General features: G+C 41.6%; 1 protein-coding gene across 2 annotated transcripts in view; it reads right to left on the bottom strand.

Moving 5' to 3' along the window:
- DDAH1 (dimethylarginine dimethylaminohydrolase 1) overlaps nucleotides 1-25265 on the bottom strand; it is a 69878-nt gene that overhangs the window by 27131 nt on the left and 17482 nt on the right. For both annotated transcript variants that reach the window (XM_048496567.1, XM_048496566.1), the window contains exon 2: nucleotides 2-101. In XM_048496567.1, coding sequence (XP_048352524.1) covers nucleotides 2-101 — 100 coding nt within the window. The remainder of the gene's footprint in view (nucleotide 1; nucleotides 102-25265) is intronic.

Below are 25265 nucleotides of genomic sequence, written 5' to 3'. Positions count from 1 at the left end.
CCTGTAAATAAAACATCTCCTCCATCTAAGGTTGCATTTCCATCTGTCATCTCTACAATATTTAGATTAAGGCTTTCAAGGGCTCTCTTCATTGCGTCAACCTGTATAAAAAAATATACAGTTTAGACTTCCACATAAGGATGGTTACTTATGAGCAAATCACATTATACAGAGTTGGATTATTGGGTTGCTTCACTGGTCCTTATGATCATAAATCAACTGCCTCCTCTGCTGATATTTATGGAATTTGTGAAAACTGCAATTTATGGGTAGTGAGAATTGACTAGAGCTATTTTTTTATATTGTAAGCTGCCTTAACTGCTGCAAGATTAATAAGTGTTTAAATCAATAACATAAGTATTATATCACGCAGCCATGATAGAAATAGTGAGTAATCTGTCAGAAGAGGTGTCAGAAGAAGGTGCTGATGGTTCCAGTTTTACCCCATTAGCTCCTACCTCCAGTAATACTTCTGACCTCCAGAAATTTAATGCTTGGAGCAATGGCATAAGGGATCAGTGGACCGCAGGAAGGAAGAAAAAATCATTCCTCCCTCATCCATTCCATTCTTGCCTCTTCCATTACCAATCCACTATAATGGAATAATAGCAATAATTTAATTTTAAAAAAGAATTAGGATTGCAGTTGAATTGCAAGAGCCAAAGAAGCAATGACCTCCTGTAGAATAAGTAGCTGTTTCACAGGCTCAAAGTTTCTCAACCTCACCTTGCCTCTGTCCAAATTCCTTGGGTCCTGATATCCTGCAAGGTCATTCCATTCAGGAAATGAAAATCTGTTGGTGATCCCTGGCCCTAAAATCCAGCTGGTTTCAAGCTTTCTGGCCTTGGCCCCTACCTGGTGGAACACTTTGTCTGAGGAGACCAGAGCCCTGGAAGATTTAATGCAATTCTGAAGGCTTGTAAGACAGAGCTGTTTTTGAGGCAGCTACGGCTGTTTTTGAGGCAGCTGTGATTGAGGCAGCTACGGTGTTACATCAACTGACCCCTTCCTTCTTCCTCACTGTCCTCTCTTCTCCTTCCCTTCCCTTCCCTTCCTGTTTCCCTTCCTTTTCTTCTCCCCCTCCCCTCTTTCCTGTTCTTTCCCCCCTACTCTATTCACTATATTGTTTAGTGACCCTGCTGCTGAAGTGCCATAGGTCTGAGGTCACAAATGCTGGTAGAATGAGGGACCCATGTATAGACCTGCACTAGTTTCTATTGTTAGTTTTTAAGTATTGTATTTGTTTTAAAATGTAAGTTTTAAATTATTTATAAATTGTTTTACGGGACGTTATAAATGGCCGAGCCTGAAAAGGGAAGGGCAGTATACAAATCTACATAATAAGTAAATAAATAAATAACTTTGGGGATTTGAAACAGCCACTGAAATGGAGTCCTACAACTTCTACATAGAGGCACAGGATAATGCACACTATCAATGCAATCCACAGGGGGAAAGTATTATGAAAGTGGTGCAAGAATACACCAGTGTGAGTGTCCCTTATGCCAGCACAAGGTGCAAATGTGCTGGTGGCTAGGGGAGATAAGCTAGCGGTGGGCGCTGCACAGCTCCATAGTTCCCAAACATGGAAGCTGTTGAGTACCAGCATTCCTCTGTCACAGAAACCTGTAGGTGAAAGCATTATAGGGGTGTTCCCAGGGGTGGAGCCAACTTCAGTCAGCTTCCACAGAGCTTTTAGCCTGGGGATGCCCCCTATGCCAGCCAGTGACTTACACCATCCCAAGGTGTGGTGAAGCTCTTTGGGCCGCGTAGGGGATTTTTAGGTTGGCCCGGGGGACTTGCCAGTTTTGTTGTCCCACATGCCCCCTGAAACTCCTTAGAAGGCAAAGTGGCTGCGCAGTGGGACACCATTTCCAGCTGCCACAAAAGTCTCCCCACTGAGGTTTGCACTGCCCACAGTACCCCATATCTTTTTAGTACAGAAAAAGTTTTTGCTGCAGATTTTTCAAAAGGGAATTTTTCACATTTCACGAAATGTGCCTGATTTTTGCTTCTGTAAAATCTTATGAGCATTTGAATAAAATCTTTTGAGTATCTTTATGTTACTATACCATTACATCAACCTAAAAAGATTCAGTGATAAAGCAGTCAATTTTTTGTCTTTTTGTTAACTAGTATAACAGTTATACTAGTTCAAGGGTACATAAAATATACAATACATGCAATTAACCATTTCACTATTCCAAACTGCCCTCTCCCTGATAAGCAAGGAACTGTTCTAATACAATTTTTGTACCATATGAAAACACTTATTCCTTAATAAACATGAAATACTGAATTTGGTCAGCTTTATGCAGTTGTTTTGTAAAAAAAAAAAAGAGTGACTGTCCAAAGACAATAAAATAACTATTATGTGCTTAGGAAGGATTAGGTGCTTTCTAAAGGCAAACCATCTTACAAACTTCAGTAAGTATTTATGATCACAGACATTGTTGCAGCTACACCCTGCACATTTAAGGTTCTTTGCCACGTAAGTCAATCAGTTCTGTGAAAGGACCAGGAAGAAGAAACAAGTGACAAAAGGTTCCACAAATTTCTTCATATTATATCCATTACTAGCAATAAAGCCTGTGGTTTGAAAAAATACAACAGGCTCTATAAAACTGTGAGTCACTGCCAATATGCCTTGCATGCACTCATGTCAGCACAGCCTACCCTCTCCACTCACACATCTGTGTAGCTCTTTAAAAAGTAAGTTGTTACCTTGTATTTTATATATAGAGATAAAAGATTTTAAACTCACTGCCATGGGATGTGGTAATGGCAATACAACAAGCAGTTGCAAGAGAAGTAAAAGGAAAGCTTCTGGAAATTTGAGATTTCTATCAGTTCAAAGAGAGCAGTGTCTTCTCTGCATGTGCTGGAAGAGTAATGCCCAATGAATGAGCTGAGGCTAAAAACAGGTTAATTTATCTTCCTGGTACAGAAAAGATAGGAAAAGTTTAACAACCATACTGATTCAAAGAAAACATTTACCAAACAAATATGGGACTTCAATTTAGGAGCAGCAGTGGCGTAGGAGGTTAAGAGCTCATGTATCTAATCTGGAAGAACCGGGTTTGATTCCCAGCTCTGCCGCCTGAGCTGTGGAGGCTTATCTGGGGAATTCAGATTAACCTGTACACTCCCACACATGCCGGCTGGGTGACCTTGGGCTAGTCACAGCTTCTCGGAGCTCTCTCAGCCCCACCTACCTCACAGGGTGTTTGTTGTGAGGGGGGAAGGGAAAGAAGATTGTAAGCCCCTTTGAGTCTCCTGCAGGAGAGAAAGGAGGGATATAAATCCAAACTCTTCTTCCTCTTCTTAATATTATTATTGCTTTAGCAGAATTCAGGCCAGAAATTAGAAGTGAGGAGGCATCACTATTTTGTAATGTAATATAATGTTGTAAATTGAGCGCTGTATTTTAACGGGGATTGGTACTAAGTTGTAGGGAGTTTATTTATATATTTAATTGTATTTGTATATTTGTGTTGTGAACTGCCCTGAGCCCTCTGGGGAAGGGCAGTATACAAGTTTAATAAATGATGATGATGATGATAATTATTATTGTTATTGTTGTTATTATTATTATTACTACTATTACTATTATTTGAAAATCGAGCTTCACCGTCTATGGCACAAACCAGCTGAGGTCGTCCCAGTGGTAATCGGCACGCTGGGCGCCATCCCAAAAACACTAGGGCAGCACTTGAAACATCTTCGAATTGACAAAATTAACATCTGTCAAATTCAGAAGGCAGCCCTGCTGGGATCCGCACGAATACTAGGCCCGTGGTGGAGAACCTTTGGCACTCCAGATGTTATGGACTACAATTCCCATCAGCCCCTGCCAGCATGGCCAATTGTCCATGCTGGCAGGGGCTGATGGGAATTATAGTCCATAACATCTGGAGTGCCAAAGGTTTGCCACCACTGTACTAGGCCGATGCATTACAACTTCCTATGCCTCTGGGTGAGGCTTGAATTGTAATGAAGGCCAACAACCAGCTAAAGATCTGGCAGCCGTGAAATCCACAGTAGTAGTAGTAGTAGTAGTAGTAGTAGTAGTAGTAGTAGTAGTAGTAGTAGTAGTAATAATAATAATAATAATAATAATAATAATAATAATAATGATGATGATGATGATGATGATGATGATGAAGATGATGATGACGATGATGATGATGATGATGCACCATGCCTTACACCCACGCAGTGATACTGATAGATTATACCTTCCCCAGAGATCTGAAGGCAGGGGCTTACCGCAAGTACAGCAAACAGTGGAAGAAGAGAAGCATGCACTGGCCGATTATGTGAAGGAAAGTCAAGAACAGGCATTGATGTGAAGAACAGACATTTGCTGCAAACCCAGAAAACCAAACAAGAATACAGAAAAAATGTGATTAAAATGAGGACTGAAAGCTGGCACAACAAAGCACTGCACGGCCAATTTCTGGAGAAAATCAAAGACAAAGGTGGATAAATCTTGAAAAGACCTGGCTGTGGTTAACAATTGGAACTCTGAAAAAGGAAACTGAATCCCTGATTTTGTAGCAAAGAGCAAGCTTGCCATCAAGAACAAATTCGGATCAAGGCCAAAATCGAGAAAAAATCCTCAGATGATGCAAAATGCAGATTGTGCAAGCAAGCTGATGAAACTGTAGATCATGTCCTCAGCCAAGCTGCAAAGATTGCCCAGGCTGAGTACAAACAGAGACACTTACTCAGTGGCCAAGATGCGCCACTGGAATTAATGGAAGAACTAAAACATAAGAACAGCTAAGAACTGGTGGGAACATTGTCCAGAGAAAGTAATGGAAATGAGAAGGTCAAGATCCTGTGGGACTTTCGAATCCAAACAGACAAAGTGTTGAAACACAATACACCAGACATCACCGTGATCGAGGACAAGAAAGTGAGCATCATCAACATAGCAGTCCCCGGTGACAGCAGGGTCATTGAAAAAGAACACGAGAAGGTCACTAGATACCGTGATTTGAAAATCGAGCTTCAGCGTCTATTGCACAAACCAGTTGAGGTCGTCCCAGTGGTAATCAGCACGCTGGGCGCCATCCCAAAAACACTAGGGCAGCACTTGAAACATCTTCGAATTGACAAAATAACATCTGTCAAATTCAGAAGGCAGCCCTGCTGGGATCCACACGAATACTACGCCGATACATTACAACTTCCTAGGCCTCTGGGTGAGGCTCAAATTGTAATGAAGGCCAACAACCAGCTAAAGATCTGGCAGCTGTGAAATCTACAACAACAACAACAACAATAATAATTAAACATTTTGTCTTAACATCCAGATGTCAAAATCGGGCCATCCGGACCTTTTTAAAAATTATTACGCTGTTTAAGATGTTGGTGTAGCATGTTAAACTAAAATGCTTTAGTACAGGGGTCCCCAAACTACGGCCTGGGGGCCAAATAAGGCCCCCGGAAGACATTTATCCGGCCCGCTGGGCAGAAGCGGATCTCCCCCTTCTCTATCTCCTTTTCCCCAGGTTTACAAACAGCATTAAAATGAGGCTACACTCGGCTGCTCATTCCAAAGCGGCCGAAGGGGACCGTCACACCAATCACGGCAAAGGGGGGAGAAAGAAAGGTGGCAGAGCTTCAGGGCCGGATTGGAAGGGGACCACGTGAGGGGTGGGGGGCTCGGTCAGGGGCGGGCCGAGGCATGGATGGATGGCGCCCCCCCCCCGCGGGCGGCACTTGGTCCGGCCCCCAGCTGGGCTCTGGCCATGCGTGAACTGGCCCCCTGTTAAAAAAGTTTGGGGACCCCTGCTTTAGTATATTGAATTAAAGTGGGCTACTTTGGGGTGGTGGTTATTGACAATATGGTAGACTCACAGAAACAATCTGTCAGATAGTTTTGTACAAAAACTAACTGTTACATTTCAGATCAGAATTTTACTTTCATTTTCTTTCTACATTTTCCACAAGGTATGTGTTTTCCTGAAATGATTTAAATGGACTCAGAAGGGTGACTCTGCTCAGGCTTCAACTATTGGTCTATAAATGCTCCTTGATCTTCTTCACAATTTATTTTTCTCAGGAAATGGCTGAATAAGGTTAAGGGGGAGGGTTAGACAGCCAAAAGCTTTCTAATCTGCAAAATGCCACACAAAGCAAATACAGCACAAAATATGCTGATTTAACCAGTTATCAAGGGATTCAATGCTTACTTCCATATGATGAACTTTACACTGCATCGTAAGCACTCAGGAGCAAAAGTATCAGCTTTTCCTTTTGCTGGCATTGTGTTATGTCCCGTTTTTAAAAGCCTTAATGTGCATACATTTATTTCACTACCTTGCTAATCCTTTCACTTCCAAAAAATGACCCAACGAACTATTTAAAGAAAACTGCAAACCTGCTCCGGTTGAAGGCTGCAGAAAGAGAGAGGTTCTAATCAACAGGGGCTCTTTATAGGCCTTCATTAAGTTTTTTGTTTGTTAAAGGACTGATATTGTTTGTTAAAGGCCTATATATATCAGTTTACAAAAACACATAAATTGCCTCTGCCACACTTATAGTGGTACGTTTTTATGTACAAGCAGAGGTGGGATCCAACCAGTTCTCACCACTTCTCTAGAAGTGGTTACTAATTTTTTCTGAGTGCTGAGAAGGGGTTACTAAAGCAACCTCCCTGCCCAATAGGGACTGGAGGTGCGTGTGTGTGGCAGCGCCACTGTTTGAATCCCACCACCATCGGAACCTGTTATTAAAATTTTTGGATCCCACCACTGTACAAGTCATCTTCATCAAGAATTCTAGTTCCCTCCCTAAATATTCCCTCCCTCAAATTTAGGTCTGAGAACATACAAGACGTTTATAATAACTTGTAACCACTAATATATCAAGTGGCTGAGTTTTTAAGCCTTCATTGTATTGTGCAGTGATTTTTCCCCCTAATAAGCACATTCCTGTTGTGAGATGGAATGTATCTAATCCATAATAAATCTGTTTGAAAGACACTGGGTTTAAGCCAGCTGAGCCACGTTTGAAGGAAAAGGACATTAAATATGTTTGATTGCATTTATAAAAATCTAGTTTCCTCAGCCCCTGAACTTTAAAAATGGAACTCATTAGCACCGAAGATATAGCTCATCAATTATCACTGTGGCTATATGCAAAATAGCCATCCATATTCATACCAATGTGCTTTAAATTAAAGCAATTGCTTAAAAAGTTATTTATCGGCACTAAGTTGTCTCAGCTCTGGCAAGAAAACAAATGTTTTTGAAATTAGAATAAGAATGACAGATTTATGAGCTGAAGGAAGGAGGGGAAAGAGACAGAGAAATGGATACTTTGTTTTCTTATCTATCCAGAGCAAATAGCATCTCACAAAACAGGCCTGAAGCTGAAATGTTGAATAAATGTCTTTGTGAAAATATGGATCCATACCAAGATGCTACAGTTCTGTTTGCCTTTGTGTGCACTCTTGAAGACGGCCAGGACTACAGCTATATGTAGTTTAAAGCCACACTAGAGCTAAAATGTCATTCAGTGGGGGATGAATTTCTCCCTTCATGAATATTCAGAACTTGCTGCTGTGTAACTGTTAGGGGCAAGTATGTAAATTTACCCCCCCCCCCAAAGCCTCCTCTTCTATAGAAACAAATAGTAACGTAAGCAAGCATATTAGAATTCCCTCTGAACAAATATATCAGATGATTACCGGAGCACATAAACAGGGCGGAATAACACATGTCTTTTCAGTATTAAGTTTTGTGGTCTCTAGTCATGACTTTTGACAATTATGCTTGTTCTGATGGACTTCTTTAGTATTCTTGGTCAAAACGGCTGTTAGAGAAATTATGTGGGTTACAGTGCTGACCTCTACAATCAAGATGTACATATCCAAACAGTAAAACAGGAGTCCAGTGTCCCTTACAGAGTAACATTTTTTCCAGGATAAGTTGTAACTCTCTAAGGTGCCAACAGACCAGTGGTGGGATTTAGCCTATTCACACCAGTTTGGTAGAACCAATAGCTATTTTTTTGTCTAGTTCGGAGAACTGATGGTAATCCCACCACTGAATCCTTTCGGAACCGATTGTTAAATTATTTAAATCCCACCACTGTAATAGACTCCAGTTGTTGCTGCTACAAACTAATATAACTATCTGAAGTTATTATCCAAACTTGTATCTCTGTCTTATTAGCAACAGAAAGCTTACCTTAGTCTTGTTAGGAATGGAAAGCTTACCTGACAGTACAAATGCATGTTTACCTCTCTGTATACAAACATCACCCATTATTATAATTTTCTTCATGTATACCACACTTTTCTCCCAAATGGAGATCCAAAGTGACTTATTACATTCTCCCCTTTCTCAATTTAACTATTACAACAACCCTGTGAAGTAGGTTAGGTTGAGAGGGTCACGCAGCAAGCATCCATGGCAGAGTGGGTATTTGAACCTTTGTTTCCCAGACTGTAACCCAACACTGTAACCAGTACCCCATGCTGAATCTCCCAGGGGCTAAGCAATGACCACATATTCTTCCTTTAACCAGATAATAAGTATGAAAGCAAAGATGCACTTTCTATCAGGTTCAATTTCAGCAGATTTCCCCACTCTTCACAAATTAGTTTTGAAACTCCTCCAATTTATAAAGCACTTGACACAAGAGATATGAATTTAAAAATAGCTTTTGATTTTAAAAAAATTATCTTGGTTATATGTATGTTATCATTAATTGTGCATATTAAAATAATGGGTTAAAATGCATACGTTAGTTGTATGCTTGTAATTTTTTAAAAAATTCCTAAACGTGCTGGTTGATGAAGAGGGAGATTTCCTCAGAATGCAAAATCTTGCCAAAGAACGCTAAGATGAGACATGGAAATAGGTTGTAAAGCTATGGAAAACTTTTGCTGGCATTTGTTAGCTTGCTACAAAATACCAGTAAAGATTTTGTTGGATAGAGATGATGGTAGAGAATTTAAATCTTATACAAGTATGCTGAAAGAACTGCATTATAAATACTTCTGTGCTCACAACTATAAAATAGCCAATTGTTAGATGCTGGACACAGAGAGGCACAGTCTATTCTGCCCGGACATGCACGGTGGGCCAAGAATGCACCTGCATAAGCCAAGCATTCATTATCTCTGAGACACCTAATATCCCATAATACCAAGAGTGCCTGCTAGCTCCAAGTCCACCATTGACCATACGCTATGTACCTCTTCTCTTTTTTTGCAATGAAAAGTATTTAAAATTCATGAAGCTCGCTGAAAGCTCAGCTGTCACATTCTACTCATTCCAGAGTGTATGGGAAAGAGAGAGCATAATGGACATTTCAACTGGAGCCATTGTTGTTCCTGAATATCCAATATTCCATTAAATTGCTAATAAACCTGCTTTAAGATGCTGATAACAATAAAGCCATACAGGAACATTTCTTCCCCTAACACCGAGATGTCAGATTTCACTTTGTACAGTAATACTGTTTCTGTCTTGCTTGTTTAAATTTTGACACAAGGTGTTTGGAACATTTATTCCATTTCAAAGAATGCTAGCTGCTCAGTTTTAAACAGTGCAATCCTACACACTTGGAGAAATCAATTGCCTTAACTCTGCATAGGATTGCACTAAAACTAGCTGAAATACCTCTTAGGTAGGAAGTGCTATTAAGTATCCCCTTTTAATGATTATGATGATAATTATACTTTTTATTAAGCACCAAAAGTTAACAAGCTACTATACAGAAATAACTAAAAGCACAAATGGCTTTAGTCAAAAGTTTCAATTTAATCAATCAATGAAATAAATATATGCTTGCCATTCTTAGCAACAACCATGCATTTAGTGAATCATCTTGCTTGGATCTAAGATAATCCTGACAACCTCCTGAATGATTTACTGCATCATACCTTGAATTGCAGGAAAATGCATAATTTTCTGAAGGAATTTAGCACACACATGTAATAGCCAAAACAGAAATATTTGCCTGAACTAAAAAATATCCTGTATTAATCCAGTGTGTACTCTGCAGAGGAAGGAAATGGCAAATTGCCTCTGCTTAATCAATTGACCTGAAAGCCCCTTAATGGGGTCACTATAAGTGGGCTGCAATTTGACAGCACTTTACACAAAAACACAATCCTGCGTGTAGGACTGAAAACCCCGAAGTCAGTCACAGAAATAAAAAAACAACCCCACCCCAACCTTGGAGATTCAATTAAGAATGACACCAATGGCAAAACAAAACAAAAAAACTTCAATTTATGAAGCATTTGGTTTTGTCTGTACAGCAACAAAAGCACCAAAGAGAAACTATAAAAACAACATTTTGTCAATTTCATCCTACATGCTCATTTCATTTTCCCATTCAACCTATTTGGGGTAAGCATGACCCTAACACCATCAACATACGAATTGCCATGTGTAAAAAGAAAAAAAGAAAAAAACCAACAAAAACAAAACAAAAAACTAGAGAGGGGCATCATATTCAAGGCTCCTGAACTCAATAAAACAGGAAATGCTGATAGTAGAGAATTACAAAAGATTGAAAACGAAAGTTTTGTTAATCTCCACCCCCATACATATCTCTGGATCAGTTAGATGCTGCTTTTTGGTTAAGGAATTCACATAGTGAAGGACAATTATAACATTTTCCAGTCACATATATTCTGCTAATGAAATTCAATGACCTACATTTCTTAATTGTGTGTACTACATCAAGATGCCAAATGTCAACCTTTCCTTGCATGTAAATTAGAGCTTTAAAGAAGCTGACTGTTCCCTACTAGCTTACATTTTACACCAATCTGATGTACATTTCCTGGGACTGGATGCTACCAAACATTCATCAAATAAATCTGCTTCCAAGGAGCTATTCCTTTGCAAACCTTTCAACAAATTTCAGTTTTCAATATGAACTTTAGTGGTTCTTGATCTGTTCCTGTTTGGGGTAGAGGGAGAAAAAATTAGACTTTTTAAAAACAGTTCAACCAGGTTTCACTCCCTACAACAGATATGTAGCCTGACTTTTCCCAGCTGCATGAAGAAAATAGTGTTACTGGTAACAGACAGAAATTAATATGTTTTGAGAGTTATGTGGGAATAGGAGAAATGTCTACTGAAATACAATCAAGAGATGCAAGCCACAAAACAAAAGCTTCCATGGAATTAAGAAGTACTTTGTAAGTGACCTAAAAGTACGTTTTTTCTTTCTTGGCCTTTATTATTTCCAGTATGCATCATGATGCTGAATAAAAAAAAGAAAATGAATTAATTTTAAAAATCACAGAAAATGGAAAATGATATCATTAAATCTTAAAATATCAGCTGAGGACATTTACCTAACCCAACACAGTCATTTCAAGGGCTTCTTACCTCCATCTCCAGCAGCCTACATCTTTTGGAAAACAATGTTTTCTGCTTGGAACATTAACATAATAAGAAACTGAGAAGAGCAGTTTTCTGAATTCCTAATGAATGAATACTGAAGAAAACAATCATTGGAAACTTACTGTGAATGGTCCTTCTCCTCTGAGCCTAGGAGGACATCTTGTGGGTGTTTTGTATTGTCCAAACAGGAAGGCAGGAAATGATCTTTTTCTCCTTCCTAGTTGTATTGAGGCCACCCTTCCAGCTTCAGTTTGGTAACTCCACACAGCAGTCTTTAAAATTATTAATTTAATATTATAACTACACTAAGCTGGAGAACTAGACAAACATAAAATAACATCAACAACAGAAGGAGAAGTTAACAGAACAGGCAATAACAGACAGTAATGAATAAGATTACTTAAGTACCAACAATGATGTGGGAGGGGCAAGATGTCCTCCTAGGCTGAGAGGAGGACTATTCAGAGTAAGTTTCTAACAGTAGTTCTCCCTCTCAGCGGAGAATGTCTCGTGTGACCTCCCAGAGCAATGTCCCCAATTGTGGGTCTGTCATCATTGGGTATCTTCATGTATGTGTTGTAGGACTCTTTGGCTGATGGCTGTATCCACTGAGCTGTAGCTCGCAATTTTATAATGCTTCATAAAGGTCAATATCAAAGCCCATGGGTGGCTTTACAGATTTCTTCAATCGAAGCATTCATGCTCAGGGCCACATTGGTAGCTGTGCTGCACACTGAGTGGGCTGTAATTCTAGTGGGTAGGACAAGATTCTGAGCCCTACAGGCTTCCAGGATGCATGACTTAAGACACCTGCTGATGGTGTTGCTTAAGATACCCTTATCCAAGTTTGGTGGAGAGATGGCAATGAACATCGAATCAATTTTCCTGATAGATTGTGTCCTGAGCATGTATACTTTCAAGGCTCTCCTCACATGTAGGGTTTGCCATACCACCTCTTTAGGATGTTTGAGCCATGGGCAGAAAGAGAGTAAACATATCTCCTGCTGTCTATGAAACTTGAAATCAACATTGGGATGAAACAATAGAACTGTGCAAAGAATCAGTTTGACCCTATGGAATACACACAGGTCTGGTTGGGCCAATAGTACACTGAGTTCTGAGACCTGCACTGCTGAAGCTATTGCCACTAAAATATAGTTTCTAATCTCAGGAATTTCACTGGGCAATGATGATCACATTCAATCTCCAAGTGAGGAAGCGGTGACTCTAAAGAATTTAAGAACATGTGGATGTTAAGATGTTGGCCAACCATCTACTCATGGAATGACTGCAGCAATTGCGGCTATTTGTCTCCTAATAGTGGTGGATCAAAGACCTGATTGCAAGCCTTCTTGAAAAAAATTCAGAATGGTGGGTACCTCTGGTAAGAGAGGATTCAACTTTTTTCTTCTGGCCACAGAACATAAGCTTTCCATGTTACGTTATAAATCCTAATAGTGGACTTCTTGCTATACCCTATCCCACATGAAGACCTAAGTAAAACTAACTTTATCTACCATTTCCTGCTGCCTCTTCCCTCCACATGCTTGATGTCCCCCACTTGTCACAGTCTGGTCTGGACTGGTCTGGACTACACAACAAGTGGGGTCATGGAGCAGGTCAAGTGGGGGCAGGAGGAAATGGCAGATGAAGTTACAATTTTATAGAGGTCTTTATATGGAACAGGGTATAGAGTCTAGAATAGTGTGATGACTGCCTCACTCAGACCATCTTGGAAAAAAGCCCTCCTTTTAATCTCCACATGGTTAAGTTCAATTTCCCCAATTCAGGTACAAGATGAGGTCCAGTTGTAGCACGTCCCTGCTCAGCGCAAGTTGCATAGGTGGCTGTGTGCCTGGACCAGGTTCCCCTCCATCGCAACTCCCCAGCTGGAGATAATGGCATCCATGAACATTTTGATGGAATTCTGAATCCAGCAAGATTTGCCCTGCAAGACATTTGAGGATTTGGCCCAACAAGTTAAGCTATGCTTTACTGGATGTGGAACTAATATAGAGGAATTGTGTTTCTGTGAGATTTCCTCCTCTTAAGTTGTTGGAGGGGTCTGCAATGTAGTCTCTTCCAAAAAATAACATCTACGTTGGATACCAAGAGACCCAGAAGTGATTATAAGAGTCATGAACAGGGATGATCTTCACCGGATTGATTGTTCCTTGATCTTTTTGACCTTTTGTTTTATGATGAACCAGTTCACCCTGGTATTGATTATGACCCTCAGGTGTTCCAATCTTTGAAATGGGCTCAGGGAGCTTTTCTTGATGTTCACCAGGAATCTGCGTTCTTGAAGACTATACAGACCTCTCTGGGCACCCATCTTGAATTGTTAAAGAGATAATGATCTTATAAGAAGATCGTTTAGACACTGGTGTAGATGGATATTCTCTTCCCTGAGTTTCACTACAAGGTTAACTGTTTGGAGAAGTCCCTCAGGGCTGAGGAGAGTCCAAACAGTAAGGCTTTTGAACTGATAGTAGGATTGGTTTATGCAGAAGCATAGAAACTTGAAAGATGGGGATTTGGAGGTACGCCTCTGTTAAATCTATTGAGGTCAAGTACTCGCACAAATGAAGACATTCCATGATGGATCTTACAGTCTCCATGTGGAAGTGACAAAACCTCACAAAGTGATTTAGGAATTTTAAATTGAGAATGGTCCTCCAATTCCCATTTTTCTTGGGCACAGTGAAGAATATAAAGTAGATCCTTTGCCTTTTTTGCAGTCTGGCACCACTTTGATCATCTAGATGTCCAGCAAGTGAAGAATCCCTGTCAGGGCTCTGGATCTTTTGTCCTAGTTTGGGACAGGGGTGAGATTACCAGGTATTTTGGAGAAAGATGAGTGAATTCAATGGTATACCCTGTGGATACAACTTCTATTGCCTACTGATTGGCTTGTGATAGAATCCAGGCCTCCTTGAAGTGGCTTAGCTGGCCTACCACAGGGATTGTAATCTTCTCCAGGTTGAAGGTAAGGTAGTCATGCCTTTTTAGATTTGTTGTCTTGGTCAGTTTTTTCAATGTGAGCATTCTTCCATATTGTCCCTGTCTGAACTGGCTTTTGTTATTTTTCCATTTGCCTCTAATTGGTCTTGTCCTTGTCCTGGCTTGGGTTTCTTCTCATACCCACTCATGCAGCCCTGTCTCCAAGGTACTGCCAATGTTTGGAGCTAGACAGGCTTGGCGATAACAGCAGACATAAGCCATGCCTTTGGCTTCATTCTCTGTGGTGCCCTAAGCAACTGCTTGGGTTGCTTGGGCAGTGGGAGTGACCCTGGGTGAGAACTCCCAAGAAGTTCTCACCCAGGTAGAATGTATAAGAGGTAGTGGACAGTCCACAGCAGAGAGTCACAGATGCAGGACAATGCCAAGACCAGGACATGGAACCTAGTGTGCAATGAAATTTCCGTATTAGGCAAAAAATCTACCCCTTCCCAGACTCAGTGACTACTGAGATGATTGGTAAAGGAGCCAGAAAAACAATCGAATTGAAATAGCAAAACTACAGAAATGTCATGAAGTTCCTACTATGCATTCCAAGAAATGACTGAGCTAATCCATATCCATTCACCAAAGTAAAACATGATTCCAAATAAGCACATAGTGGACATCAAGCATTTGGGAAGTGCTTCAGTACTGTCAGTTTAAATCCTACCCTAGCTTATTCTGCCTCATGCAGAATGAAAGGCAATCCTCACATCTCAAATAACTCTTTAGGATCATCCATAACACTAATGCAAAATCTTCTGGGCTGCATTTAAAATGCAGAATGCAAAATACATCCTTAATACTTTAGAATAAAGAGGTTAAAGGCCAGTGTTAAATACAGCACATGATATGTATATTTCCTATCTATATATTCCAGCTGATTTTTTGTCTGAAAGCAGAAAAACTGGAATTTGTGCATGTATATATATTTTAAAACTTGACATTAGAGAGCAACTTTTGCTACCTTATGTAAATCTTTAACCGCAAGCTCAATAGACTTTTCACTGTGACTCCAGTAAACCTTTTGGTTTCAATCAATGGAAGCCAAGATTAAACTCAAAATAACTTATTGCTAGTTTAAATACACAAGTGCAGTAAGGCTGCCAAAACATGGCTCAAGGAAGGAAGGAAGGAAGCAGAGAAGGCAGGAAGCCTAACAGCACACTGTAATACTTTTATTTCCTAACGTACGCTGTAATATTAACAAGCTCAAACCAGGATATTTATTCAAACCTTGATTAAAGAAAATACAGCATATTGTAAAGAATAAACATAGCCCTCTTCAAGGAAAGACTTTTTCAGACATAGTTTGGTGAAAGGGAGCCTATTCTGCTACTAAGTATAAGTTTGCATTTGCATATGTTGTTGTGGAGTACTGCACAGGTTGAGGATACATTCTTATCTGCTTTTCAATAACAAGTTTATTTATAAAGGGGCTGAAAGTCACAAGGTTGGAATAGGTCACAATAAAAACTGGATTTGGTGAGGGCTCAGAAAGAAAGAAAGAAATTGTTCATGCCACATTAAGGAAACCAATACATTAAATTATTCAGAGGATGTTTAGAAGCATGATAAAGAAAAGGTTTTCAGTGAAAAAAAAATCAGATTATGATTTAGGAACAGGCTGGTGGGGTGGGGCCAAGGGGTGCCTGACAGAGCAGGCTTGAGGGGAGGGGCGTGGAGGGCGGAAATCTCCGCCCCCGCCCCCAAGTGACCAGCTGGCATGTGCCCAGGGACATGTGACCCTAGGGCTGCAGGGCTCAGATATCACTCAACAGAGTGTTCCACCAGGTCAGGGCCAAGGCTAAAAAAGCCCTACCCCTGGTTGAAGCCAGAAATTTCTTGGACCAGGAATCACCAGATTATTTCCAGATCAGCACAATGCTCTCATGTGTGTGTGTGTGTGTGTGTGTGTGTGTGTGTGTGTGTGTGTGTGTGTGTGTGAGTGAGTGAGTGAGTGAGTGAGAGAGAGAGAGAGAGAGAGAGAGAGAGAGAGAGAGAGATATGGAAGAAATAGTTCCACAAAAGGACATTCATCTCCAGGACTGTGTAGGCAAGCTAATAAACGTGAGATAATGAGATATTTCGTAGTTCCTAGAAAGGTTCCAATCCAGGTTAACTACAGTGGAAAGAACAAGGTATGAATGAGAAATATACTCAAAAAGATGAACTCTCAACCAATTTCTTACTCTTTTCACTATATGAGTCAGCCAGGATTGTTTCAAAAGACAATGACTGGAATTGTAGGGTGTCGTTTTATCTACCAGTAGAACAAACGTTTACAGAAGAATTTAATCTTCTTTCCACATAGGAGGACATTCAGCAGACATCAAAATCAGTATATCTCAGGGTGATCTGAAGTGCATCCTAAACAGAGTCACACCCTTCTAAGTCCATCCAAGTTACTGAACTTATAATGTACACTATTCAGGACTGCAATCATGGACGTAGGTAAGGGGGGGTTCTCGGGTTTGAACCCTCCCCCCCATTCATGTCCGAAGCTCCACCCCTCCGTTTGTGGGTTTTCAAAACATTTTAGTTCTTTTTCGGTTTTTGGCCTGCAGGGGGTGCATTGTTTGGGCTAGCAGCACCAAACTTTCAGGGATTATTTGGGAGACTCTCCTGATGATACTACCTGGGTTTGGTGAGGTTTGGTTCAGGGGGTCCAAAGTTATGGACTCCCAAATGGGGTGCCCCCATCCTCCATTGTTTCCAATGGGAGCTAATAGAAGATGGGGGCTACACCTTTGAGGGTCCATAACTTTGGACACCCTGAACCAAACTTCACCAAACCTGGTAGGTATTATCAGGAGAGTTTTTTATTGATACCACCCAGGTTTTGTGAAGTTTGGTCTAGGGAGCCCAAAGCTATGGACTCCCAAAGGGGGTGCCCCCATCCTCCATTGTTTTAAATGGGAGCTAATAGGAGATGGGGGCTACACCTTTGAGGGTCCATAACTTTGGACCCCCTGAACCAAACTTCACAAAACCTGGGTGGTATCATTAGGAGAGACTCCTAAAGATACCCTGAAAGTTTGGTACTTCTAGCTTAACCATTGCACCCCTGACAGCAGGCACCCCCCAAATTTCCCCAGATTCTCCTTTTAAATCCACCCCCTTCGGCATGGATTTAAAGGGAGAATCTGAGGTCCTCAGTTTAGAAGAAGAAGAAGGAGTTTGGATTTATATCACTCCCTTTCTCTCCTGTAGGAGACTCCAAAGGGACCCTTACAATCTTCCTTGCCCTTGCTCCCTCACCAACAAACACCCTGTGAGGTGGGTGGGAGCTGAGAGAGCCTCAAAAAAGCTGTGAGCTAGGCCCAAAGGTCACCCAGCTGGCGTGTGTGGGAGTGCACAGGCTAATATGAGAATTCCCCAGATAAGCCTCCATAGCTCGTAAGTGGCAGAACAGGGGAATCCCAAACCCGGTTCCTCCAGAGATTAGGAATGCACTGCTCTTAACCACTCACACATTAGAAAGTGATGCTGTTTCAGGTGTGGGGATGCAATCCACCCCAAACAGCCTATCACTTCTCTAATGTTGTTTAACTAAGGAACCCCAGATTTCTCCCTTTTAAAGGTGGATTTTAAAAGGAGAATTTGGGCTCTCTAGTTTAAATCTTAATTCATTGAAAGTGATGCTGTTTGGGGGTGGATTCCAGCATCACAGCGGCTGCCCGGGGTGTGTGTGTGCGAAACTCAGATTTTGCACCAGGCTCCATTTTCCCTCTATGCCTCTGCCCAGAGTGGAGGGGCAGGGCAGGGCAGGGCAGGGCAGTCTGCCATCCCCAACCTCGGAGAGCTGCTTTTATAAGCGCTAGGTGAGGGGCGGGGCTTGGGGAGGCATGGCCATGCCCTAGGGGCAGGTGGGGGTGTGGCCCCCCGAACCCCCCCTCATGAAAAATCTATACCTACGTCCTTGACTGCAATGTACATGTACCACACAACCCAGTTATTCCACAAGCAGGATCCCAAAGAATTCCAGTTGGAGCCATCTGTCCAACGCTAAAAGCAATGTTTAATGCTGCATGAAGAATGCACAGTGACCCAAGGAAATAGTAAGACATTGACACAAAGGTAAAAGAGTTGAGAATGGTTTAGATTCCTGATAAGTGATGCACAAATTTACCCTGTCATCCTGGAAGAGGCAATTCTAAGTAGAGTCCACTAGAATAACAGTCCTTGTCTATAAGTTGTTGCTGTTTAAAGATATTGTCTTTAGGTGGTGAGTTCCTTAAGGATGCAGCACTCAATAATTTCTCAGTCAGAGATGAGACTATAGCAGGCACTATGAATGCACTGTAATAGCGCTGTCTGGCAGGTTTCTTGGTGCAGCACCATTAGAGGCTTGATGGCTTGATATGGGGAGTTGCCATAATATATTGACCTTCCATCACTCGCTTCTCCAACAGTTGTTCCAGTTTTCATGTACACTTGATGGTGAGGACACCATTCAATTGATAGATTCTGATGGTGTACTTCCCATAGTGAAATGCCAATGAAGTACCAGGCAATAAAGTATGTTGTACGGAGTGGGAGATTAATTTCACCTTTTAAGGGCATCAGAGAATAGTTCTACGAACCTGTCTCTTTGCATATATTTTTTGCAGCTGCTGAAATGACTTCATAGCCAAACTGAGTCTGGATTCCTACACGCTGTGATAATCAGCTGGGGTTTGGAAAATCCTTCAAAAATCAAAATGGTCTGGCAACTTAACAAGGCTTCTGAAAAAAAGAACAGTTTAACATCTGGAACTAACATACTTCATGGAAGTGGATATTTACCCAGCACAGAACATTTTCTCCTACAATTAAACTATCGACCTAATGGATCTTAAAGTTAAAAAAACCAAACAGGACTGGTTGTATGCAGATGCTGAAATATTTCAATTAAAGTAAAATATGAAACTTAGGAACTCAAGAGGCATTACATAATTTTGGAGGGCAGAGATAATGAAGGAAAGCTTATTTCCTGCATGTTTAGTTCTGCCTCGTGATTTTTTTCAGGCAGTTCCTTAATATTAGAACCTGCAGCCAAAGAAATTGTGTTTAGTTCAAATCAATTGCAAAATACAACCATACTTCCTGCATCTTTTATGAGCCTCATTTCCTTTGTTATTATTTTCACGTGTCCTAAACTTCTCTCTCTTCTGAGATTTCTTTCAAGTTCTCAGTCACATTTCCTATCCTAATCTTTCTATCCCTAAGGCCAATCTAAGGATACAATCCCAGCTAAACTGATAACTTTCCCTAGCCTTTGAGTTTATCAATGTCAACCATTTCCCTGAGAACCTGGACTGTTCCTAAGGTTCTGTGCCATTACACCATCTCAGCTAACTGATGTGAGAAACTTTGCTGCCATAAGAACAGTATGTTTAGAAGGTTGATTTTGTAGCATCCCATCTTTGCTGAGCGTCCTCACCTCTCCACAATATGCCTTCCCCAAGATCAACCCTAAATCTTTAGGGATTTCCAAACCTGGAGTTGGGAACCCTATTGAGGCGCCACCAAAGGCTGGCAAGTAGCTCTAGGTCGGTTGTACTGAAAATCTGAATAGCAGGATAATGAAGAAAGTTAGGTGCTGGTCCTTAAAATGCTTCATGTAGGTAATTTTTATTTATTTATTTTATTAGGTTTGTATACTACCCCTTCCTATACAGGCTCAGGGTGATTTCTAACATCAACAAATCCTTATAACAGTTAAAATATAATTTAATTTAAATTCACAACTATTAAAACTTTAAAACTTAATCCAACCATTCCATCTCAAGATGGCATTTTAAATGGCATTCAGATGGCACTTCCCCTTAATTCCAATTGAGGGAGAAAAGAGGAAAGGAAAACGAGGGAAGAAAAAAAAGAAAAGGGGGGGAAACAAAAAAAGGGGGGGAAAAGGGGAACAAAGAGGGTAGGCGAAAGGGAAGGGAGAGGGAAGCCTAGATGTAACAACCATAGCTGCCTCAACCATATGCCTGGTGGAACAGCTCTGTCTTGCAGGCCCTGCAAAACTGTACTATTTCCCACAGGGCCCGGATCTCACTAGTCAGACTGTTCTACCAGGTTGGAGCCAGAGCCAAAAAGGCCCTGGCTTTGGCTAAAGCTAGCTGGATCTCTTCAGAGTTGATGTTAAGAGGTGTGGCACTACAAAGTACTTCATAGTTAAGCATGTGAAGTGGGTGCATAATGGTGGCATCCCCTTGCCAAATGATCAGACCTACAAAGTTTCTTTCCACTTTGTTTCTACCCCTGTTTCTCTATCCTGTTCATAACTCATAGCTTGGCTCTTCTGATCTGGGGGAGGCTTGCGATGAAATGTTCAGAAATGATAAATTTGAATTTCCCACTGGGCAATTCTATCATTACTGTGCTTCTAGCACAATTTTAAATCCTTCTGCTAATGTAACTGTTTTCAGGCCAGAAATACAAATTGAATCCCTTTTGCTGTCTACCCCAGGAGGGCTCTAGGTTAACTGCAGGATGAGCAGCAAAGCTTAGCAAAATAAAGCCAGATGGCTCAGCACAAGCAAATTGTACCACATGTTAGAAGAGAAAGTAAAAACCCAAGGGCCATTTCCTTAACAATGCAAAAAAGATGTCTAGCTACCCATTACATTTTACATTTTCAGAGATGCTGCATTCAGCTACATTCCTAGCTCTCTAGTAACTAGCAACAGGCAAGCCTCAGAGCTGGCTGACAATCTCAGGAGACAGGATCTTACAAGAATTTCCTGCTTCTGGTTGGGCCAGACAACAGCAGACACTCTTGTGGTATTTTGGCACTTTCATTTCATTTCTTGTTTATCCAAGTCAAAACCCAGTTTCAGTGGAAAATTAAATAATTTAATATTTAGGATATTATTTACTTTATTCTGTTCTGTGTCTTATTGGCTTAAAATATTATTAAAGGCTACTCCAATATTAAATTCATCATTTCTGTTTATTGTTAAAGGTCAAGGAGAATGTGTCACCCACAATGCTCTTCAAGTAAACTAAGTAGATGTTTCATATGCACATGATGAACCCTCTTAACAGAAAGCACAGGGATGAATGTTGGCAAATGCACCAAGAAAGGGAAGACAGCTCAGTCCTGGTATTGGAAGGAAGGTTCCAGTGTCAGGCCTTCTACTGCTGCTCAAGGAGACAGGTGAGTGGGCAAGTTGAAGTAGTTGCTCCTCTTGGCTGCCATTGCTACTCACTTGTCTGGGCAAATGAATGTGTGAACAGCAATGGTGCTCAGAAGTCACTGCTCACCTGCTTGCCTGCCTTTTTCCTTCCTGGAAATAGCAATAGCACAGTTATTGCCTAAATAGCAATAGCAATAACACAGATGTACTGGATAATGTGTACCAGAAAAATGAGTTGCAGATAGAGACTCTGGCCAGTTATACACTTGTGGTCTCCTCTGCATTGACCATTCATTCCCTTTGGATTAGATTCTCAGATACACATACGTTATCTCCTCTCCAGAACTCACCACGCATCAGTTCAGATAATCTCCATGGTTTCTGAACCTCTGAAACTGTGGCTTTTCCTTTCCATTTGCAGGAAGAGGGAAGAGAATCAACATGTGTTTTGCTTTCTTCAGGTTTTCTCGGTCCTCCTGGCTTTCCTTGCCACGCACCAACAATTCTTCCTGTTCTTCTGGGACCACTTCAGAAGGATCAAAAGGGTGGGTTTTTGGTGTTTGTGAGTTTTCCGGGTTGTGTATTGTGGTCTGTTAGTTTTTGCTCCTATGGCTGGCACCTTCAGAGCTTTGTCACAGCGACATTTGTTTTTATTACTATTATTATGTTCACACTGAGGGTCTATTGCTTGAGCAACAGACCTTTGAAATTGACCTAGAACTTACATGGTCTAGCAAATCAATGCTAAACCAAAGACAACCCCCCCCCCCAAAAAAAGGGGCAGCAGGCAACCTCCCAGCTGGAGGTTGCACGGATAGAACAAGGAAGTGGGGACGGCCAAAATGGAGGATCAGCTTGACTGGGGACACTTCAAAGCAGAATTTCTTGTTTAAACAAAAAACTGCAGAAAAAACCCACTGTGAAGCAAACAGGTATGATGTAAGCCCTGCATGCATAAATGGCCACCAAGGCCCTTCGCAGATATACTGCAAGCAGTGGCCAAGTGGAATCTGACTGGCTGTCTCCCTCAGTTCTCCGGGCTGCTCATAGAGCTTCTCATGGCGAGGAGGAAAACAGTCAGCAAAGACAGTGAGGTGAAGCTGCACTGGTTCTCCTTTGGCTCCTTCAAATCATCTGCCCCCACCAAAGCCCAGCAGTGGCTTCAGCCAGCCATGCTGCTCCCACACGATCCTTCTGGCTGCTAGCCAAGGCCACTTGCTGTGCTCACTGACCATCCTGGTGTCAGGGATGAAGGAAGCAGTAGAGGAAGAGTGTGCTGCAGATGTCAGGCACAGAGCCAAGTCAGCTATCAGCAGCAGAAGGTAAGAAACGAGCAGAAGCAGCATTCAAGTAAGGGGGGGGGGGGGAACAGTGTCCAAGGGAGAGAGTGTATGGGTGTGTAAGCATGAGAAAGAATGTGCCTTTATTTTGTGCATGGGTTTGAGAGAGTGAGAATGCACTTATACATTATAAAGAGGCAGGGACGAAGGTATAGATTTTTTATGGGGGTGTTCAGGGGCATGGCCATACCCCCACCTGCCCCTGGGGTGTGTGGCTACGCCTCCCCAGGCCCACCCCGGCCTCAGTGCTTATAAAAGCAGCTCTCTGAGGCCAGGGACGGCTCCCCTGCCCTGCCCCGCCCCCCCACCCTCCACCACTGGCTGGGCTCCCAGCCAGCAGTCTCTTCTACCCTCTCCTATGGGCAGAGGTATAGTTAGGGAAAATGGAGCCCAGTGCAAAATCTGAGTTTTGCGCACCCCCTCCCCCACATGGGCGGCCACTGTGATGCTGGAATCCATCCCCAAACATCATCACTTTCAATGGAGTTTAAACTAGGGAGTCCAGATTCTCCTTTTAAATCCACCGTAAAGGGAGCATCTGGGGTTCCCAGTTAAAACAACATTGAAAGTTATGCTGTTTTGGGGTGGATTATCCCCCACCCTTAAACAGCATCATTTTAAATGTTTAAACTGGGGACCTCACATTCTCCCTTTAAATCCATGCCGAAGGAGGTGGATTTAAAAGGAGAATCTGGGGGAATTTGGGGGGTGCCTGCTGTCAGGGGTGCAATTGTTAAGCTAGCAGCACCAAACTTTTAGGGTATCATTAGGGGACTCTCCTGATGATACCACCCAGGTTTGGTGAAGTTTGATTCATGGGGGCCAAAGTTATGGATCTCAAATGTGTAGCCCCCATCTCCTATTAGCTCCCACCCTTTGGGAGTCCATAGCTTTGGACCCCCTAGACCAATTTTACAAAACCTGGGTGGTATCAGTAGGAGACTCTCCTGATGATACCACCCAGGTTTGGAGAAGTTTGGTTCATGGGAGCCAAAGTTATGCACCCTCAAATGTGTAGCCCCCATCTCCTATTAGCTTCCATTGGAAACAATGGGGGATGGGGGCACCCCCTTTGGGAGTCCATAACTTTGGACCCCCTGAACCAAACCTCACCAAACCTGGGTGTTATCATCATGTGTGTCTCCCAACAAATCCCTGAAATTGTGGTGCTGCTAGCTTTAAAACTGCGCTCCCTGCAGGCCAAAAATAGAAAAAAACACTTTAAAAATACAAAAACCCCACAAACGGGGCACGGAGCTTTGGACATGTAATGGGGGCGTTAAACCCAAGAACCCCCCCTTACCTACGTCCTTGTAAAGAGAAGATAAAATGTTTCTTTGAGTTTGTGTGTGTGTGTGTGGGGGGGGATGTGCAATGGGTAAATATTTTCTGTATACTGAATTCCTTGCTTAAAACTTACCATTTTATCCCAAACTAGGACAAAACTTACTTTGAGTGAGCTGCTGCACCAGCATTTTGAGATCTGTGCCACTGATTCACTGACTATCCTTGGGATTGGTTCAGCCTTGGTTTTGTGTGTGTTAAGTTCTGTCAAGTTGCTTTCAACTCACAACGACACTATTAATCAATGTCCTTCAAAATGTCCAATTGTTAATAGCCCTGCTCAGATCTTGAAAATTGTTGTTTCCTTTATAGAGTCAATCTACATCATGCTGTGACTTTCTCTTTTCCTAATGCCTTCAACTTTTCCAAGCGTTATTATCTTTTCTAATGACTCTCTTCTTCTCATGATGTGACCAAAGTACAATACCCTCAGTTTAGTCATCATTGCTTCTAGGAGAGTTTAAGCTTGATTTGATCTAGAACTCATCTATTTGTCTCTTTGGTGGTCCACAGTATCTATAAAACTCTCCTCTATCACCACATTTCAAAAGAATCCTTCTTTGTATCAATTTTCTTCATTGCCCAATTTCCACATGCATACATATTAATGGGGAATTTTGTCCATCTATAATAGATGAGTAAAGATTTCTAGAAAGCATTCTAATGCTTAGAACAGCCCAGAAACCCCACAGCCCAGAATCCAATTCTAATGCTTAATTTCTGAATAATATACCATATGTCATCATCTGACATGATCTGAATTGTTTAATTGGATTCACTTGATTGAGTTATCTGCTATTTATGAATTTCTTGCTTTCATGTGACAATTGCTGAACGGTCTGCATTAGACATTGTGTGTAGGTGGTTCTGCTTGATATGAAGGAACTGTGTAAATTCATGCAATAATTATAGTTGAATATATAATTCTCTATGGTTCCTCTGCTGGGACCTGAACAAATTGGTTTTATCAAGGGCCATTCCACATACAATCATTGCATGGTCCTGAGACATCTTGCCAAGAAATACGGCAAAGTTAAGAATACTGGGGTACATGTTGCATTCCT

Source organism: Sphaerodactylus townsendi, linkage group LG05, assembly GCF_021028975.2.
Source record: "Sphaerodactylus townsendi isolate TG3544 linkage group LG05, MPM_Stown_v2.3, whole genome shotgun sequence".
NCBI classification, from domain to species: domain Eukaryota; kingdom Metazoa; phylum Chordata; class Lepidosauria; order Squamata; family Sphaerodactylidae; genus Sphaerodactylus; species Sphaerodactylus townsendi.
Note: the sequence above shows the minus strand (reverse complement) of the source record. Positions and strands in the feature narration are given on the sequence as shown.